This window comes from Falco peregrinus, chromosome 4 (genome assembly GCF_023634155.1).
Source record: "Falco peregrinus isolate bFalPer1 chromosome 4, bFalPer1.pri, whole genome shotgun sequence".
Classification (NCBI taxonomy): Eukaryota; Metazoa; Chordata; class Aves; order Falconiformes; family Falconidae; genus Falco; species Falco peregrinus.
Window position 1 is genome coordinate 52,673,474 of NC_073724.1, and position 20,973 is coordinate 52,694,446.

At 42.4% G+C, this 20,973-nt stretch overlaps 1 protein-coding gene across 1 annotated transcript; it reads right to left on the reverse strand.

Annotated features, from left to right (window-relative positions):
• Positions 1 to 1,778: 1,778 nt before the first annotated feature.
• CHST10 (carbohydrate sulfotransferase 10) lies at positions 1,779 to 20,466 on the reverse strand. Its single transcript, XM_055802182.1, has 6 exons — positions 20,091 to 20,466; positions 14,867 to 15,001; positions 11,988 to 12,085; positions 9,116 to 9,350; positions 6,382 to 6,487; positions 1,779 to 4,495 (listed from the first exon to the last, which is right to left on the reverse strand). The coding sequence occupies exons 2-6, from the start codon at positions 14,976 to 14,978 to the stop codon at positions 3,958 to 3,960; spliced, it is 1,089 nt and encodes a 362-aa protein (XP_055658157.1). The 5' UTR covers positions 14,979 to 15,001; positions 20,091 to 20,466; the 3' UTR covers positions 1,779 to 3,957.
• Between the last annotated feature and the right edge of the window lie 507 nt (positions 20,467 to 20,973).

Genomic DNA, 20,973 nt, shown 5'->3' on the forward strand with positions numbered 1-20,973 from the left:
CATGTAAGAAGCAATTAGCCACAATAAATCTTCAGGGCCCAACGCCTGTGTCAAGTTTCCTTTACACCCTCACATTTAAAATAAGCACATGATGAATTTACACCTCCTTTAAGGTCCCTTCATGTTGTCATAGTAATAGGACGGGAGCTTAGTGTAAATCACGATAAGGCCATTAAGCAGAAAGATCATTCACCCTCTCTCTGTCAATTAAGGGATATCAGATACAGGCAGATACACTGGCAAGACATCCTTTTTCATCTGAGAAAATAAGCTTAAGCAATCCCTATATAATCACTCTTTTCTCAGCAAACTTTCTAGAGCACAGATAAGATCAAAGGCAGCTTTCCCAGCCAACAAAGTTATTAACACCTCAAGGAAAAAGTAATGTTACACAAAAGCCAGAGCTGTCTGATAGCTTCCTTGATCTGAGGACAGAGACAAGTGGTAGCAGAAGGGGGCCGTTGCCCTCAGTACAAACAGGGCAGCATCTGAGCATGAATAGAAAAACAACATGCTTATCTGTGAAAAATATGTATTTTCAGGACATTTTTTAATTGTGACTTCTTTGAAGGAAATAAAAAGCTGCACATATATTTTTAACTACAGGAAAACATCTTCACAGCATGTGATCAGAAAGCATGCTGGTGATAATGCCATGAAGTTAAAAGGGGACAAGGTATTGCCCTTAAAGTCAGTTCACAAGCAAGAGAATTCTGGATCCACTTTCACCACAAGGAAGAAAAAAATCCCAAAGCCCAAGACCTCAAAAAAAAACCCAACCCCAGTCAGCTGATGTCCAGAAGTGCCCTTAATTTTATAAGAAACATGAAGATAACAGACCCACAGAATATATTTTAATTTATGATTTTTGTCTTTGTTAGCTGAGATCAGAGGTCAGACTCAGAGCACTGGAGAAGAGTCCACGAGAAACAAGGAGCTCCAAGACGAGCAGAAACAGTAAAACTCAGTTTCCTGTCTGTAGTTCCCCTAAAGCTAACATACAGGATAGACTCTGTGATGTACAAAGAACATTTTCTCTATTTTCAAGAAGATTACTGCAATTCACTCTCCCCAAGAGCTCGACTTTCCTCTGTAAAATGTGGTTATGATTGGCCACAGGATTCAAAAGCTTCTGAGGAGAGACAACAAAAAGAGACAGAGATGCACAAAATAAGGATGTGAGTTTGTTTTCTGAAGCTGTAATAACAATAAAAAAAGAGGAAGAACAATCCAGGCCAACAGTTCCCAAAATATGATATAAACGTTACCTGCAGTTTGAAAGCAGTACACAAACGACAGCCAAACAGCCAAATGATGTTCATGCACGCCACCAGGACTAAATCTGTAAAAGCCTTGTATAGAGTACAATCAAGCTAAAACAAACCACAAACATTTAATTCATCATAACTAGCATGGCAAGAGCCCACTCACCAGCACAGTATACTCAGGCCACCCTACCTGCACCGGACCGACATAAGGAGAACCCTACCATACTTTGCCAAGGTCTTTCATGGTATCCAAGTTTCTGCAAGAGTCACGCCAAAATTGCACCATCATTACTTCAGCCACACGAGGAAAAAAACCACACTTCTAGAAGGAAAACATAGCTCAGGAGGGTATCACTAAAAGAGGAAACTTTTTGGTTAAGTTGAATGTTCCAGTCTCAGCCTGAAAAGCATGGAGTTGGGGGAGCAGTACACACCTCTGCCTACGTCAGTTCGTAGCTCTGTTCACATTTGCTGTCAGATGCCCGAGAGAACTCAACGCAGAGAAAGCTATTAGAAAAAAATATTATTACTTAATATTTATGTAGCACTTTCCATCTGGCAACTTTTAAGCAATAGATACATTAAGTAATTTACCAAGAAAAATAAAAACATACATTGGCGTTTTGTGTGATCAATAGCTTATGCTTTCAGAGGAAAACAATTCTACTTCATCTTTATTAGAATTAAACTTTAAGGCCTGAATTTACTATACATTATTCACTGTTACATTTTAAATCAGCAGAGAGGTAATCAATCAGGTCATTAGCTCCAACATTTTGCTAAGTTCCCACATTAAGAAAACCACAGAAAAACCTGGAGCTGTTAACATCTTTTTATCACTGGTTATGGACTAACAAGATAGGGCACTGTAATTGTTGTTTGGGGGTTTTTTAAGGAAAAAAAAAAAAAAAACCTGAAAAAATCCCATCTTCCAGCTTTGCCACCCTGAGCTATTCTTTTGCCAATGACGCCCAGTTAATGATTCTCCCTTATTTCAACTAGTCTGTTGAGATCTTTCTGAAATCATTTCCAGCTACAACAGAGCTTCCTTTTTGTGGGTAGCAGCACATGTCAGCTTGGCACAGCTTTCCTTTTTCACAAGTGCAAGGCGCTTCCTTGTGTTGATACAGGAAGCTATCAAAAACATACTGTGGCTGGATTTAAGAGCAGATTCCATAGCACTGGCCATCATTAGCATTTCTAGCCAGCAACATTATGCTGATCTGAAAATTAATCTTTTGGGTCTAAAATTTAAAAATACAGTTCACATGCTCACTGTGACAGAGCAATTCCTGTATTTCAGATACACGGTCTCTCTCTCCCATGGCCTGTTGGGATGAGGTGGCGGTGCACTGATTTTTATTGCTGGTGAACTCAAACAAGAGACTGCTCTTTATGAGACACAATGCAAGCACAGGCAAATATGATGGTTGCATTCCGTTCTTGGGTTTGGCTTTTTAATGCACAAAATGGGTACACAAATTTAAGTGACATTCAAACTCCTGGGATGTAGGCAACTCACCCCGTTGGTAAAACAACCGTTGGGCATTTTTGAGTCGACATCATGGCAGTGAATCACTGGAAAAATCAGGGATTCATCCTGTCGCCTTTAGCAGCAGGGAGATGAATTTTCAGAAGGGGGTAAATTTTCTGTTCTCCGAGGTACTGAACATTGAGCAAGACTGGATATAAGAAAAAGGTAGATCATTAATCCAAATAACTCTAGCAGCTCTTTTATAGAACATCTCGCTTTTGTGGCTTCTTTATTAATCTTAACTGTTAGAAGATGAAACAAGTTAAATTGTGTGAGAGCATCTCGTGATTTCTGTATGTGCTCCTGCAAATACAATTAATACTTTATTTTAAATTCATTTTCCTTGAAGTTCCCCTAGCAGGTTCGTATTTCTTCTATGCTCCATTTGCATCTGGTGTTCTCAGATAGCTTACACAACCAGGAGTTAAATAATATCTTGAAAATCAAAAGTAGAATTACGAGGCTCAATAGATCAGTAGTAAGTACAGTAAACACTTGACAAAAATACAAAGACAACTAGGGTCTGGAACCAGTCCCTTTTTTAACACCTCTAAAGCTTCTGTCTAATGACATTCATTTTGTGACAAAACAAGAATGGGATTAGATCAGCATTACTGTTATGATAGCAGCCACATGACAGAACCTAGATGATTTTATTTGTCAAGCTTTTAATCAATTTTTAGTCCTATACTGGCCTGTCATTTTCAAAGCTCACGGGAGACTACATGCCTTTCTCATGAGCATGAATCATCAAGTTCACCCACATTTCAGAGTTAACCTACAGTGAAATTGCCATTGTTATAAATACTTCACAACACTTTAAAAATGGCATTCCATCTGGGAGTAGGAAGATCATAAGCCCATTCGTTCTCCTCCTTTTTTCCTGAAGGGAAGAGGGAAGAAATGGAATTCTGTATTTCAGATAGCAGAGACTTCATTCCTAACAGATTGCAATGTCACATATTGAAAACATGGTCAGTAAACAACAACTATAAGCCCCTACTTGTCCATATGACAAATATTTCACTGAAAAATGGAGCAACATCAAAAAGCTAGAAAACAAATGGTCATTCTCAGCTCTGTCCGTGTTGCAGCTGGTATGCACGCAGTTTTAGATTAATCCATGAGACACTTCTTCAGAGCTTATCCTAGGTGTCAGTTAAGCAAGAAATCCGGCTCCCGATAACCAAAGAGTTTAAAATCGCCTTCAAACCGTGCGTAGAGGCGTCTTATGTCTCTCTTGCTAATTCCTGAAAAATACCGCTCTACTTTTGTTTTGTTGTACACCGTTATGCCTGGTGGAATCGTAGGGTATGATACCAGATGGTCTATGCCGGCTGCTTTCAAGATATATGGAGCATCATCCTCCAGGGTTTCATGGTGTCCAATCACACTATACGTGATTTCACAGGGGGCACAAAGTTCTACATATGTTACCCAATGAATGATGTGGTCACCAAACTGAACATCCAGCCATCGGTGGTTAGGATCACCCAGATAGCGCACAAAATCCTCAAACTGTAGCCCTTTGGTCTCTGTGCGATTCTTTCTATATTTACGAATGATGCCAGGAGCAATTTCATGCCGGTACCAAGGTTCAAACCGAGGATTGTGCACAAACTTGTCCTTAAATGCAGAAATAAGTCTTTCAAATGGATCTCTAACAATAAAAAACTTGAAGTATAAATTCAGTCTAAACAGAGGAAGGAAAAAAAAAAAAGAAATTAAATAATTAAAGAAAATGTTTACCAAAGTGTTTAAAGTGCGTTTAGCAAAGTCTTACACAGCAACGTGAATCTTGCACTACTCGCATAGTCTGTCAATATTATAACCAACAGGACAAGAAATACAAGTTCTGTCTTCTTACTAACAGTTTTTATACGCAGTACAAAGTGGAAGTATTTCATTCTAGTTTTCACATTTTATTCAAACTGGAGGAGTCTGAATTTACTGGAGTTTATTCAAACTGGAGAACACAAATGATGCTGAAAGCTCTGAGTCAAAAGATATTTTAAACGTCATGTGATTAAGCTCAAGAAGCAAAATACACAAAGGCATGGAAAAAGTGGCTTGGTGCTGCTAAATGCATACAAAAGGCTGCATTTTTCACTGGCAGGTAGTTAGACAAATCACTTCCTAAGTAAACAAAGAATTCCGGTATTTTATTTGATGTTTTGCCGTGCTTTCAATAATGGCTGAGAACATTATTTTCATGAGACCAGTTTTCAACAGAATTTCACATTTTATTGTGCTATTGTAGTATGTAATATTCTGTAGTCAGAGATCATCTGTAGGAGGAATGAATTGAAAACAAAGTTTATTTCAGTAAATAGCTGAGAAAGGACGTTTAGAGCCCAATCCACACTGAAGTAAGTGGCTAGACTCTTTCTAGCCTCAACAGGCACTTGTATCAATCTTCAGGTTCTCCTGACTCACTCCTAATCAGGCAGGGCTAGAGGTCAGCAAACTAGATCAACAGATCCACACCATCCCTCTCTGTACACCTAAGCTCTCTGACAATTTCAGAATTCCCAACCAAACCCATTTTATGCCTCTCCAGCACAACTTTTGTGGTGGGCTGACTGCAACAACCCAAATCATAATGGCATTCAACTTCAAATGCCCTAGCTACTGCTCATCCCCCAGCTGAACAGTTACTTTTTATATAGTGCTGCTCACAGGGACAGGGAATGGATCCATATTCTCAAGAACATAGTGACCATATTTCAACTTGCACGCTATCAACATAATCAAGTGACCCCATTTCCACAGGTACAGCTGTGACAAATGGATTTGTACCACTGAATGTAACAAACCTTGGGACTGAACTCTACTGATAGCTGACACCACATGTATAAGAGGCTGGCTCTTCAGAACGGCTTAATACCCACAAAACCCATGCAAGCACAAGCTTACAAGTGTCCGCTGTCATCTTATGTCCTGGTCTTTCCATGCTGCCACCCCTTACGAGGATTATATATGGCATAGGCTCTAGTAAACATGAAAGCAGACACAGTCAAAAATATAGCCAAAGTAATTTAGAAGGCTCTACTGCGGAGAAGTATTTTTTCTGCTTTGAGAAGAGCAAGAAGCACCCAAACAGGAAGATAAAGTGGTTCAGCTGAACAGACAATACTCCCAGGCCAAGAAGCACTGACCTTTTAAACTTACCCAGTTCAATCCCAATAAGTAAATTTGCCTGCAATGACAACGTTATGTGCAGGCAGTTAGATTTACTATATATACAAGGCACCAGGGTGGACCTTCCAACTAAACCTCCCCTTCTCAAGGTCAGCTATGTAACAGCTAGGCACGCATTGAACTACAGAAACCCTATATCCAGCCAGAGCTGGCTGGCTCACTTAACTATATCACCAGTTACACTGGTCTCCTTCAAAGCCAGCAGGAAGGTAGTGACAGCAACATCTGTGAGGACAATAGAATAGTGCCATAATACAAGCAGTGGAGCAGAAACCCCATTGTCCTCAATTCCAGATGTAGACTTTAGTTGCACTCTTGATTGCTCATAACACCACTGACTCCAAACCCCTCCCACACCCCTGCAAAGCCACCTCTTACCGCTTTTTAATTTCAGAGTCGCTGAAGGAGGACAAGCGTGGAAGGCCATTCTTCTCATGATCGTGCACAATATTTTCTGGGATCTCTTCTATGGAAGAAAATGCTCCTAGACAAATCAAAAAGGGAGCGCAAGTGAATTTTTCAAGGGAAAAGAAGTGAGTACAAGCAGGTGTGTGTCTTTGGCTGACAGCTTTTTGCTCTACCATTCTCTTTTCTGGATTTTTAGCACTTACAGTTACTATGTTTAAAACTGTTAAATGGCGAGAGATTCTGACTGAGAAGCCAAAAACTGTTAAAATCCTTCAGGGTATGTGACATCAAGGTCCAAGACCAAATGGCCTCAAAACTTTCAGAAAAGCATGTTACACAAATTTCATCAGCAATTATGTCTAAGCCTGTAATTCCCTACCTCACTGTCCCCATTCTCCTTCCCTCTGCCCACACATACAAAAGGAGGAAGACTTTGAGGATTAACTCCAAAGAAGGAACCGGCTTTTTTGCTGACAATCTATCGCCAACATAAAATAAATGCTGCTGGCTGCTTTTGGAACTGCTTCAACACAAAAGCACTTTGCTGTCAGCATCTATGAAGTTCTTTTAACAACTACACTATGCTAAAACAAAAATTTCAATCATACAATACTACACAGCTTAAAAACCACTAACATTAACAATAAAAAGTCTCCAGATATTAATTTCTGCAAGCACATAAGTTGACAAGAAAAATAACGTCACTAAATTCTGATGCATTTATTTTAAGATCCTGATCCTGGAAGTTTTTATGACCTTGAGAATTATCTCACGTGGGCCCCTTGGGCTTTAGGTGTAAGCCTTCACACAACAGCATCATTTCACGGTACCAACCTGCAACAACAGCAGGGTGCTACAAAAAAAGCTCTTTAGATGAAAGTCTCTTGGCCGTCTCTGTTTCAGAACTGCAGTGAATAATCCACACCATTCAGCAGCTCAGTTTTGTAATTTGTTGGTTTTTTTTTCAGGGGGTGGTGGTGGTTATATTTTATTGAGTTTTCTAATTATATTTTTTGGTACTTTAGGTGAATTACATGTGGACAACAGGTGCCAGAATAGATAGCCTCAGAAACTGAAAACTTGCATCCATCCAGAGCACAGTTCTGTACAAACAGTACAAACAGTAGCAGAGTTAGCTGCCCCACAGTGCCACAGCTACGCTTCTCCATCCTGAACCTCCAAATACAACTTAGGTACTCAGACATAAACTATTCTCCCTGAAACATCAGTCCCACCTGCCGCAATTACCCAAAGAGGAGAAAGTCAGGTCAACAGCAGCAGTAGCCTTTGTCAGCAAACACTAGTACACTGGCAGCTCAAGGCAGAAGAGACCAGTGTTTATATGGAAACAACTTTCTGTGATTATCCAACATGCCAGAACTAGGAAGCTCAAGGTGAAAGGTTCCCTGCTGGTAAGGCATGAATTATCCTTCACTGCACGCAGCCAACAATTCCTGTCTGTCCTGAGCTATTCTTTGCATGTTATCAATGTTAAATTCTGGTAAGAGCAGGTACTTCTACTATACTCATACAGTTTCATATTTAGTACTTTCTTGCAGTGTGGCTTTCATAGGTATTTAAGACACATGCCCATATCTAGGCGTGTGCCTGTCTTTGCTGGATTTTTAGCTCCCGTCCATATATCAAAGTTGAAACTAATATTAAAGTTTTTAAGGACATACTCTTCGCTACAAGTTTTGCCAATTTGTGACTGTTTCCTTCTGGGTGTGCAAACTACTTCATACAAGGTAAAGAAAATATAAAAAACCACCAGTACAGAGCTGGCTGTTCACAGGGTGCTTCTCATAAGAAAGCTGGGTTTACAATGCTCAGGATTTGTCCACACCTTGGTGAGTTATGCCATCTGCGAAAACCACAGAAGGACCTCAACTGACCTGACTATAAGTAGCAAATTCACAGCCCTAGTGCACAGACAGGAAAGAGGGTCTCATGTCCAACAAGACTGTGTTATGTTAAATATGATCATGTTAAGTTTGTATGTGCCGGTAGTGGTACATTAGAAAACCTTGAGGAAATGCATTATTTGTATTGGCATACCAGGCTACTAGAAGAGGATGGCAGACTACATGCATACAGGCAGCGTTCACCCTGTAGATTGTTTTTCAGACAGACAAATCCCTTTACTCCTTCTTCTACAGTCTAACATACCTTTGTTGACCAAACTATTGCCTTAAGCAACTCAGAATCTTCATAACTCCTATGATGGCTTACTGATAGCACCCACACAAGATTTCAGCAGTAGAAAACAACAGCAGCTGCCAAGTTTTAACTAGCTTTAAGAATCCTAGTTAAAAGTGAGTGGCCTTAAGTCAGAAATTTTATATACTACTGTTTCTTAGGGAATTGTGATACCTTGTAATTCACTTGTTTCAAATTCTACAGATTAGTGCCACCCTTCAAAGATAACAGATATACCTACCACATGCATATGGGTACTCTTTCATGATTCAAATCACTTTTGAGCCAAGTAATAGCAATTATTTATTTTCACAGAAAGAACAGGTGTATTTTCATTAAAAGATGTTTTGAAAGGACTAGAAGCAACCATGAAGAATGAAAAACTGAAATTAAGCATCAGTGTCAGAAAAGCAGAAAGAATCCATTCTTGTGATGTCCCAGTTGGACCAAATTTGTTCTTTCCTCCTCCTCAAAGAAACCCACACACCCACAACAGAGTAGATACCATTTAAAACGATCAAGACTTTTTTCCACTGAGTGTTGCCCACTTTTGGCGTCTGACAAAACAGGATCTTGTGCTTGTCACACACAAATATTCGGTCCAAGACGAATTTGGAAACTGCAGTGTGAGAGAGATCTCTCAATGCAGTGTCTCTGCAGACATTCCTGAGAAGCTCAAGTCTTTCCATATGAACCAGGGGTTGACGGATCAGATTTCCAGAAAAAGCTTTTCCAGTTGGCTTTATGAAATGCAGAGGGGAAAGAAAAAAAAAAAAGTGCAAGAATTTAGTTTTCAGATCAAATTCTAAAGTATAAAAATACCCAAACTGTGCATACTAATGCCTCCCAGATTAATGATTAAAACACCGTTACATATTAACTAAACACGTAGCACACAGTTTCCTTCTGGTGCTGCTGCTGTACACGTTGGTTCAACTCTTAAGTCTTTATGTAGTAGAAAGTAGTAAGAGCTTTTCCATTCAATTTAAGTCTGCTGCAGAGCAGCAGGGTCTTATCTGTGTGGATAAAACTTGCCTTGACCAAATACTGGAACTCCCACGAAGCTTCAACAGCCAGTAAGAAAGCTTCTGAGGAGTTAGGACAGGAAATTAAACAGAAATAAACTTTAATCTCTGAAAAGATGGGGCTTAGAAATGCTGACCCATCTGGCTGGGATAGAAGAATTTCAGATAAAAGTTCTGTGCTGTTTTCTAGCACCTGTATTCATTCACTGTTTCCATTTATCCAAGCTGCAAAAAATTAAGTGGACAAAAATTCACACAATGAGCATCAGTGCTTACTGTGGCAAGTAAGAGAAGCAGGCAAGATTCCCCTCCCCAAAAATGGTTGAACTGTTTGATGTATCTCATTTTTCTGAAACTAAGACAGAAACCGTGACCACCTCTGCCTCATGATTAGTGGGGAGAGGAAAAAGGAGCTTGTCTGATTAACAGGTAATGAGAAATTTCTACTGACAAATCTTGCCCCTTGCACTAGTTGATTTACACAGTTAGCAATCCCCAATATCAATACAGACTAGGAGATGTACTGACTGACAGCAGCCCTGCAGAGAGGTACTTGGGGATACCAATGAATGAAAAATTGGATATGTGCCGGCAATGTGCATTTGTAGCCCAGAAAGCCAATCGTATCCTCAGCTGCATAAAAAAGCAATGTGGCCAGCAGATCAAAGGAGGTGATTCTGCCCCTCTGCTCTGCTCTGGACCTAGAGTACTGCACCCAGCTCTGGGGTCCTCAGCCCTGGAAAGACATAGACCTGTTGGAGTGGTCCAGAGGAGGGCCACAAAAATGGTCAGAGGGCTGGAACACCTCTCCTACGAAGAAAGCCCGAGTTAGGGTAGTTCAGCCCAGAGAAGAGAAGGCACTGGGGATTGCGGCCTTTCAATGCTTACAAGGGGGTTATGAGAAAGACTGAGAGAGACTTTTTACTGGGGCCTGTAGTGATAGGACAAGGGATAATGGTTTTCAATTGAAAGAGGGTAGGTTTGGAATAGATAGAAGGAAAAAAAAAATTCCCACGAGAGTGGTGAGACACTGGAAGAGGTTGCCCAGAGAAGCTGTGGAGTTCCATCATTGGAAGTGTTCAAGGTCAGATTGAATGGAGCTTTGAGCAACCTGATATAGTGGAAGACGTCCACCCATGGCAGGGGGGTTGAGCTAGATCATCTTTGAAGGTCCCTGCCAACCCAAAACCATTCTGTGATTCTATGATTTTAGGTACAGTATCCAAGCTACACATGAAAAAGGAATGATTTTACTTTTTGTCCCAATCCTCCATAAAGAAAAAAACTCACTCTACTTTTTCTGTTTGTTACTCTTCTTCAGTATCACTTGGTCAGAATGTAATCTGAACCGCCTGACTGACTATTTATCTGTCAGAACAATTCCTTTTGCATGCAACCAGGATTAATATTATTGTTCTGCCTTTCATGCTGTCAGGAAGTCAAGAGGGATAGAATTAGATTCAGAAACCTTATTATCCTCTTCCTACAAGTGAAGGAAGGTATTAAAACTCACTACACCAATCTGCCAGCCTTCCACTGAACAAAGTGTTTCTCTCAAGTATTTTGAGGATAACTTATATTTCATTTTTTTTTACATATGAAAACAAGAAACATCATGTTTTACGGAAACCTACCTTCCATGCTTCACCACAAAAATACTCTAAACATGATGACTTATGTAACCAACAGAAGAAAAAATTGGACTTAGCCCACTGTGCAACTAGTCTCAAATTTACATTTGCATAAGAGATCTTCAGAATTCCCTTGTAAATTAGCAAGTACCACATTCATTCTGCTTTATTTCTGAAAGCACAGAACTATGCATCTAAAGGATCAACTGATACTGAATACCATTGTGTTCATGTTCTACTTTGGAAAAACACTGAGATGTGAAGCACAAAGAGTACAAAACATGAAAAAGGAATGGAGATTGATAAAAAGAATCGGAGAGATTGGGCAGAGCACTAAGAGAATAAAGACATAGGCTTGCCCTCAAGAACCACAAACCTGATGGCTATGACAAGGCAGAATAAAAGTGATCGAAAATTGGGCCATTATATTAAAAATCTGGCAAAAATTACTGTCTTGACTTGATAAAGGAGTACTGTAACATTTTCTCCTCAAAATCGAAACACATTAAGTTGAATCACTGGGATGAAACAAGACAGCAGGTTACAGTAACAAACTAGCTTTGTGAAGCTAAAATGAATTCTGCTTGCGCTATCTAAATAGAACAGTCTGAATAAATAATTCCTGTCCAGCAATTTCTTTCAACAATGGGAAGCCCTTACTTAACCTCTTATTTTCTCCCACTCTTTTAATACATGTAACCCTTATCTCAACAGTATGCACCTGGAATTCTTCAGGCCAATGTTTCTCCTCTGGCATATGTACCTCCTCCACTTTTGTCACGGCTGTCAGTATCAATGGTTCTTGCTTGGCACCATAGCCTAAAGAAGGACGAGAGAGAAAAGCATTACAGAAGGTGGGGGGGAAGGCAACTATTTCTGCTTTACTAACACAACTGAACATTACTTTTTGTATTAAGCTTACAAAACATGTTCCCAAATGGGAAGATAACAGATAAGACATGAGACAAACTATGAATATTTTAAAGAATATACTCTGGGGGAATTTTGGATACAACTTCTGTTGAGTTTTATCAAAGAAACATGTCCATAATCTTTTACTTTGGTCTTTTTTAAACAAACTGTGCAGAGAGACATAGAAATCATAAATCCAAGTATCACGACTGACAGACTGAGTATATTATATGGACCTGAGAGTAGGAGATTCTTATTCTTCAATAAACTTTCCAAAGCACATCCAAATAAAAAACTTACTCTATCAGGTTTCTTCCTCCCCTCAGATCAGTACATTTCTTCTGTTGTAAACTCTTAAACATTACCAGAATAAAAGTGTCATTAATGACCACCTTTGATTTCTTTGGTGCTCTAAGTAAACACCTCTACCCAGCAAGAAATACAAGATCTCCTCTTCCTTTATTACTGGACTGATGTCCTTCCTTAGAGACTCCCACAACAAAAGAACAAACTCAGGTGATACTCTTGTTCTTTCTTAATAATTTTAGGGCAGCTAATAGTTAGAGACCAATTAAAGTATGTAAGGGAAGAACCCTTTGCATCTTTTGCAATTGGTATGCCACAGGAAAACTAAAAAAAAAATAACACAAGGCTCTAGCTTTACTTTACATGGTGTGGAAAGATCAAAAATAATTTGAGGCAGCTTTTACTACCTACAAAGCAAAAAAAAAACCCAAAAAAACTTATTTCTTCACTATTTCCATGCACACTGGCCTATTTTCCCCTTTATATAGTTTCTTCTGTGAATAATCTTTCTTTGGCTTCATCCACAGTGGTTTACTGTTTTGTGGTCAAGAAAATGTATGTACTGCCTGTGTCCTTTTCTTAAGGGAGTACTCTACTCTGCCTACACCAGATTTTAACAAAAAGCGTACATGGAAAAGAAAGTTAAAACACGGACTTACTTCACAGTATCCTGTTGTAAAATCAAAGCAATCTGATTCAGTGAAAGAGCAGCTAAAGTATCTTTCATTATTACTAGGTAAAAGCATGCCTGCAGCTGCTACTAGAAATGATGAACTGAAACTTGTTCCTTCTCATTAAGAAGTTCCTATTGCTCACGCACCTGAGACATCCGTAAAAGGCTTAAACAAAAGAACATGGATTCATTGAGCATCTGCTGCTGTTGTTCTAGCTGCTAAGTAGACATATCCGAATAAGGAAAATTTCTGACAAGCCATATTTTATTAAGTCTATAAGAGTTCCTTCAGATCGGCCATCCTGTTTGGACTTTCTCAAAAATTCTGTTGGTATATTCAAATTACTTCCTTTCATTAGTCCCACTACAAACACTGGTATCTCCAACACATACATACACTCAGCCATAGTCATGCCTTTGCAGGACTGGAGCTTAAGAAATTATACCATCTTCTGCTCAGAGACCTATTCAAAGGGGAAGGAAGATTCAGCAAAGGAAAAAAGGAAGAGAAAGGAAAAAAGGAAGAGAAGGGAAAAAAGAAAAAAAAAAAAAGAAATTGGCAAGCCAAGATAATAAAAAGCAAGTAAATGCAAAGGGTATATTCTTAGCCTTTTTTTTAAACTACACTTTAAACTTCCTGACAAATTCTGATGCAAAGAATCACCAAAGAACACCTGAGCTGAGAAACAAGAGTTGGCATAGAATGAAGTACTGGAAGATTTAACTACCTAACGTAAGACCAGCTTATTTGCAGATGTACTAGGGCTCAAACACAGCTGGGACCAAGTAAAGCTAAGTTAGCCTACAGTTCTCATCTATAAGATTTGCTGAACAAATCTCCACACAAGAGGTATGCTATTTAAAGAGGTACACCCAATATATTTATCAACTATCAAGTCACTGAAACAAATGGCACTAGTGATGTCAGTACTTCAAAAGTTACACATTTTTCCCGTATCTTAAAGAGATCTGTATTTCTGCATCTTCCTACGACTGCAAGTCATGTCATCACCTTCACCCTGAACTCTCTGTAGGATGGCTTTGTAACAGTAGTTCCTCAGCAGACAGAAAACTGTAACATGCTGTATGGTGTCATCAAACGGCTTAAATTCCTCATCAGCTTACTACCATCTGGGCTACTTAACCTAAGGAAAAGCCTATAAGCTGTTTGTCAGTCAAACAGCAGAGGATAAAACTGAATGCAAGAAGCAGGGCAGAGGTGGCTAGGCTAAGTGCATTGCAAATGAAATAAAACTTTCCACAAGTTTTACATAATACTGCAGCCACAGGACAAGCAGTCACAAGATGACAGAAACTACTGTCATGTGAAATGAACCCTTTTGATTCTTGTGAATCTCCTTTGTCTTTGAAAAGGTAATTGTGCTCTGTGCTTTGCTTGTCACTTCTAGGGGATAAAGGTACTGAAACTGAAGGTATTTGAAAAAGCAGGCCTCACAAGACAGTACTGCCAAACATCATCCCCTCTGTTCTTAACCACCAAAAAAAGACATGATGTTAGTTTTGCAGACTTCTACCAAGACAAGCAGAAATTGAGTATCAGCACTGTCACTTCAAGAAATTTAGTTGCTCTGTTCTCAATTCTACTGAAGAAGTGGTAACATGCCAAGAACTACTTTGCACAGAAAGAGTATTTGCATGAAGCACTATTCATTTTTCTGTTCCATACCAGACATTAAAATTGAACTTACCATCTGGGTCTTTAAAAGTCAATGTGATAAACTTGCTAGCAACCATGAACATGAATATCACCCAAAAGCATGCAGCTAGCAGCAGCCACTGGTGGTGCATGTTGTCAGACATGAGCCATATAAAGCTGTTGCTTCCTGTTTGAAAGAGGAAAGATCGACACATCAGTTATTATTGTTCCAGTTTAGAAAAATACTTTCCATTACAAAAATGACTAAACTCTAATACACGTGTGTCATAAAACATAGCTGCAGATGTCATTTCTTTCTTTTTGGCTGGGTTTTTAACCAATGTTAAGGCTGACGCAATGTAACTGCCAGCTTCCCTCCTCCTTCACCCCTACGTACACATTCCCAGTCCCCTCCCTGTGCTGGAAATAGCACCAGCTGGCTGGCTGCTCACGGAGACAGACAGCAAACCCCCTGATTTTTTTAGTTTATTTTTTTATTTAACTTTGCAAGACAGCTTACTGTAAGAAAGGAAGGGAGAACAAAGAAACCTCCCTTCTCGGTGGTAGCTACTCAGCAGATCAGCCAAACTGTACCATTAACAGTATTCTTAGTTACCCCAGGTCAGGTAACATGTGCTCCTCCCCTGCCCAGCCTACATGAATTACAGGCTGGAAGCCGTCGAGCCAGAACACTAAGCTTAACCTGACAAAATATTTAAATATATTAATGTCCCTTCTCATCTTGTCACTTTTATCAACTGCACTTGTCACTAAGTATCAACCACAGGTACTGGAAGACTTTTTTATTGCCATCATGCTAAGCACTATCTACGTAAAGGGTTCACTTGCAGCAGCGTCTACTACCTGTAGCTGCATCCCAGCAGGTAAGCCTTAAAGATAGGACTTCCCCAGGAGTGCCAGAAGGGTTACCCAAACAACTGAGACCACAGATGTAGCATGCAAAGAAACCACAAGTCTTACTGAATCCAAGCAGACTGAGGATGGTGATACCGCACTGTATTATGAACACATGGTGTCTGCCCTACCTTGCAGTTTGTAAGTTTGCTCTGAACACTTCTTAGCTTCATTTTACGAACTCATCCTAATAAATTGTTCTCTTTTATGGTTAAAAGTTACAACACAATATAAGGAAACCAATTACAAAGACGATTTAAGTCCCCAGCCATTAGAAGAAATAGAAAATTTTAAGCTACATCTTTAGCTGAATTTCCAGCCTCTTGATGGGCAACGCACCCAGGGTAGCACTGGGGCCAACACCAAGTATCTGTGAAAGCTTCACTGCAAAATTTAAGCTTCCATAACTAAAAAAACCCTAAACCAACAAAAAAAACCTAACAGCAAACATCGCTGCCTACCTACCAAAACCTGAGACACCTCACTCTTGAATACTTATCCTGCAAAAATAAAGCATCATTGTGTCAGTTGTTGCTGGAGACGTAAGACAGCCGAGGGCCTGAACTTAGGTGCTGGTAAGTGAATGCTTCCTTTGAAGGATGCATACAACACACTTCAGAACACTTAACAGAAGAGGTTCTAACACAAAAACCTCATACAATGAGATCCTCTCAAAAGTCCTGTGAGGTTTGTTGCTTGTAGCGTCGGGAAGAACAAAAAACCAAAATACCCATGTAACCAGCAACAGGATCAAACTCAGTCCTAAAGTAGACACATGCAACTTCAATGAGAGTCACATCTGCATGATTTGTGATCACACTTCCTATACAGCCACTTCAGTGAATTGCCAGGGAATGAAAGAGATTGCCCTCATTCCCAGCTAAGATGCTAAAAACATGCTAGTTAATACTTCTATGCAAACGTGTTAAGTTTTTCATTCACATACCAAATTCCACCTTCTTCATTCCCACAAAGCTTCAATAACAGAAGTGAGCCTAGTTCTAACATTGTTTCAGCATGTCCACCTGCAACATCATTTCTACTGCTACAGGCGCTGATTGCTTTTCCAACTAGCTTTTGCCTTGCAGCAATGCAAGTGTTTCCAGGAGGGGTTCTCGCTGCAGCTGACAGAACTGAAACATCTTCAGGGTATGCTGAAAGCCTGTGCAGGCAGACAAGCAGCTCCAGAGTTGGGACCCCAAAGACGTATGTGAAATGGGCAAGAAGAAGAAAAGAACGTAATATACCCAATTTAAAAAAAAATCGTAATTTTTAGCTAGGGTGGCAGTGTTGAGGCCTATTTTTATTTTCTCAGTGCAATATTTTTCAGTTTGACTTCTGAGAGGTCCTTTTTTTCCTTCTTTCATGATTCCATTTTTAAGTACTTCTCCTAAAAACACTGCATTTAAGGTAAAAAGATGCAACTGTCTTTTGGACAATTACAGGTGACCTCCATGAAGATTACATTTGTCATCTCCTGTTTTATGCTGCACTTTCTAGCTGCCAACTGAGCATGCAATGTCCGACACACGTTATTCTTCAACATCAAATACGGTTAGCCATGAAGTATACAATATATGCATACAAATAATATGGCATGAATTCCAGAGCACTAACCTCTTTCCAGCTAAGTAGTTCAAAACTTATTCTTATCCTACCATTGCACTAGTACAAAACGTGCCCCAAGTTTCATGCTGAAAATGATGAGGTCCATCTCTCATTTAGAGCACTGACATTTATCACCTTTGTTTTCAGACATCACAATAATTTCAAAAATTTTCCAACTCTCACAAATGAAAGAAACGCAAAATAGATGTTAGGACACAAAAGGTAGCAGTGACCTTTCTACTTTTTGGGTAGCTCTGCTAAAACCGTGAGAACCATTCAACATTGAAAATACAAACAAACCTGTCTTCCAAGGCAGCAGACGGACAGAAGCTTGCAGAGAACATTCTGCAGGAGGAGAACTTCTTTCTAACCATCAGATGCAGGTTTTTCAGAGATGTAACGAATGGTATGGGCCAGACCTTTCTGTATAACCCTGTATATTTGTTCTATATAAAGAATGGTAAAAATGGTCTGCAACATTTCTAGCATCCCTGCTAGTCTGCCCACTTTTATAGTGGCGATGGATGCACACCATTCAGTGAGGATTATTGATCTATATTCCCTTACGTAATTCACGTATTGGATTTCTAAGAAGTTGTGTAAAATGACAGGGGGAAAGCAATTTCCACGTCCGCTGACCTGAAAAGCTGTTAGCACACACAGGACCCTGCTGCTAGATCATGTGCTCTAGGGATAGGAGAACAACATTTTAGCCAAAAACACCTACAAGCAGCATTCTACTTACCTCAAGGACTGGACTGAAAGGGGACAGAATTGCAGTCATATCCAAAACAACCACCGCTATTACCCTTCAATATGTCAAAGCTGAGAGGAAAATATTAAGCAGTTTTGTCTTACTCGTTTTTTGATGCACACAACAAATCTGCAACCATACTCCTCAGTGGTAAGAGTCTTGTCAGAGGATCTGTCATAATGTAATTACAATGGCTAGCACTGTTACTTCTAGCAGCCTAAACAAAACTACATTTATATCAGCAGCTCATGACTTGTCTCAAGCAGCAGGACTGTTCAAAACTGTATACAGGAGTAACTCAACCATTACACTCCAATGCAATGACTAGTAACATTTTAAAAATAACCTGTGTATGTTGTTTCCCTTTCTCTAGCTTCTTCTTTAATATTTTTACTGTGTTCACATAAGGTAATCACACTTCCTGTTATATCTCCAATCTTACTGCATTTCTGTTGCCTCTCCTCTTACCTTCTAGTGAATATATACTAGCTTCTATTTTTGGGGGATTGTTTTTTTAGCTTCCTTCAGCTCCCAAATATATCTTTTACTTCTTCTTCTCTAAAAATATTTCTTCTTTACAAGCAGAAAACCCAAGAAAGCTGTTGAAGGTTTAGTCCATTTTCTCACAATGAAATACGCAGGGATTCTTAGGTTACTCCTCCTCCCTCTTGTTGCAACGCTTTTTAGGAGCACAAGGTCCCCAAACGCCTTCTCTCCATCCACTCCTCTGTCCTTCCCTCCCTGGGCTACTGACCCCAAAGACAAAATGGCCACATAACCCTCGGGTCAGCCAGATGCCAGTTTTGCCTGAGAAGAAATGGGACTGCAAACACACACACAAACACAAACCAAAGATCAGGACACAAACCACGGCAAGCTTGACCCGTTACCTGGAAAAGGCACCCATATTTTGCGGTAGACTGCCATCTTCATGTGAATGATGGGACAAAGCAAGAAAATCTAAACAACAGTAAAAGTCGGTGCCCAGCCTCTACTGTGCAGCTTATGCTGCTTGGACAGGGGCTGCCGGGCAGGACAGTCCCTGCATGCACGGTGACCAACAGTGGCACACTGGGAGCCTCAGACCACCAACCACCTACCCATCAGCACACGACTGACCGTGGAATTTGAAATGGAACTGGTAACGAAGGCCAAAGAGCAGCTAGCTGGGATATCTAACCCGTTTTCATCAAGTTCTCCTTTGTGTAATCTTGAGGAGACCTGGACGATTTATTACACTTAAAAAAAATAAAATAATGACTGGGACTATAATCTATCACACTTTGGTGAGTCGTGTGGTGCCACTGAACGTTATAACAGGCGTTTCTGAGGCCGGTTCTTCCCTGCGGCTCTCCTCACCCCGCTGGCAGGCGCAGGCCCCTCGCCGTGCCCCCCAGCCCCCGCCGGCCGGCGCAGCGCTCCCTCCGCACGCACCACTCACCGGCCAGCGGGGCAGAACCGACTGCGGGAGCAGCCGCGGAACCCGCCCCAGCCGCGGGCAGGCTCCGGCTGCGCCAGCCCCGCGACCCCGAGCGGGAACGGCACCCTGCCTCCCCCCGCCCGACGGGCGCCGGGTCCGCCTCCACAGGGCTCCTCACCGCCGGGAGCGGCCGCGGCTCCCGGGGCTCCCCCAGGGCGCCCCGCGCTGCCCACGGGAGCGGTATAAAGAGGGGGGCCCTCAGAATACGGGACGCAGCCGTGGCCTGGCGGGCAGGGGGTGAGCCGAGGCAGAGCCCAGCCCACCAGCCGGGCTCCGGGCGCACGGACCGGGGCTGAGCAGGCGTAAACTTTTCCGTTCCGGCCGAGGAGGCGGGCAGGGCTTCCCCTCGCCCCCGCCAGGCAGAAGCAACAGACGCCCGCAGCACCCCCTGGCTACCTCGCCCGGCCGGCCGGAGGAGCCTCTGCCCGAGGCTGCCGGCCGCCGGGCCTCCCCCCGCGGCCCTCCCCAGCCCCGCCCCAGGGACCGGGCCTCCCTCGCAGCGCCCCCTCCCCTGCTTACCGGCCCTCCAGCGCCGTTCCCCGCAGCCTCGGCCCCCAGCGGCTGGGCGCTGCTCCCGCCGGGGGCCCGCCTCACTCGGCGGCGCGGCCGGCCCGCTCAGGCGGCCCCGGCTGCTGCTGCATCCCCCCCCTCCCGCCCGGCTGCGGGCGGCAGCGACAACGGCGGCGCCTCCCCGCCCGCGCTCAGCCCCTGCTGCCGCCGCCCGGCCCCGCCGCCGCCTCCATTTCCTCCCGCCGCGGGCAGGCCCCGGCCTCGGCCGCCCCCCGAGCCCCGCCGCCGCGGCGGAGAGGAAGGTGAAGGCCGCCGCGGGGACGGCCCGCTTGGGCTCCGAGGAGACGCAGCGCCACACCCGGCCGCCCGGAGGCGGGAGGGAGGGATGGAGGGCGGGCTGCTCTGGGCCGCCCCGCCCCGCCTCGCCTCGCCCCGGCGGCAGCGGCCGTCTCAGCCGGCGGCCCGGGCGCGACCCCCGGCGAGGGTGCGGTGGCCGCTTCTGGCCGGCCTCGGCCCTTACCCCGCCGCAGCCCCCGGCCCGGGCCCCCGCGGCCCCCCGGTGGCTTCCAGTTTTCGCAGGGCGGCTGGTGCTTCTCGGCGGGGTCGACGGCCACCGCTCAGCTGGACTCACCTATATACTTGTGTTTGGGGCTTTTTGCTATTAAAAATGTCTTTAATAGGTCCCTAACGTTTGTGTTTCAAAAAAAGAAAGCTGCAAATGCGACTTTTGTGCACCTGCAGGACACCAGTACCCACAAATCCCATCAAAACCAGATGCTGGTGATGGGCCTGTCTTTAACAGCTATTTAAACAACTTTCGGGGATGTATCACAGTGCGTGGCTGTAGGGATGTGTTATAGTGCTGAGGTGGTGGTTCCTAAACTCTGCAGAA

Excerpts from the sequence above, each read along its gene's own strand:
- CHST10 (XM_055802182.1), bottom strand. The coding sequence starts at position 14,978 with ATGTCTGACAACATGCACCACCAGTGGCTGCTGCTAGCTGCATGCTTT. Across the intron at positions 9,351-11,987 it reads ATTGGCCTGAAGAATTCCAG|CCAACTGGAAAAGCTTTTTC; the intron begins GTGCATACTGTT and ends CATTTCATAAAG. Across the intron at positions 4,496-6,381 it reads GACTCTGAAATTAAAAAGCG|ACTGAATTTATACTTCAAGT; the intron begins GTAAGAGGTGGC and ends TCCTCTGTTTAG.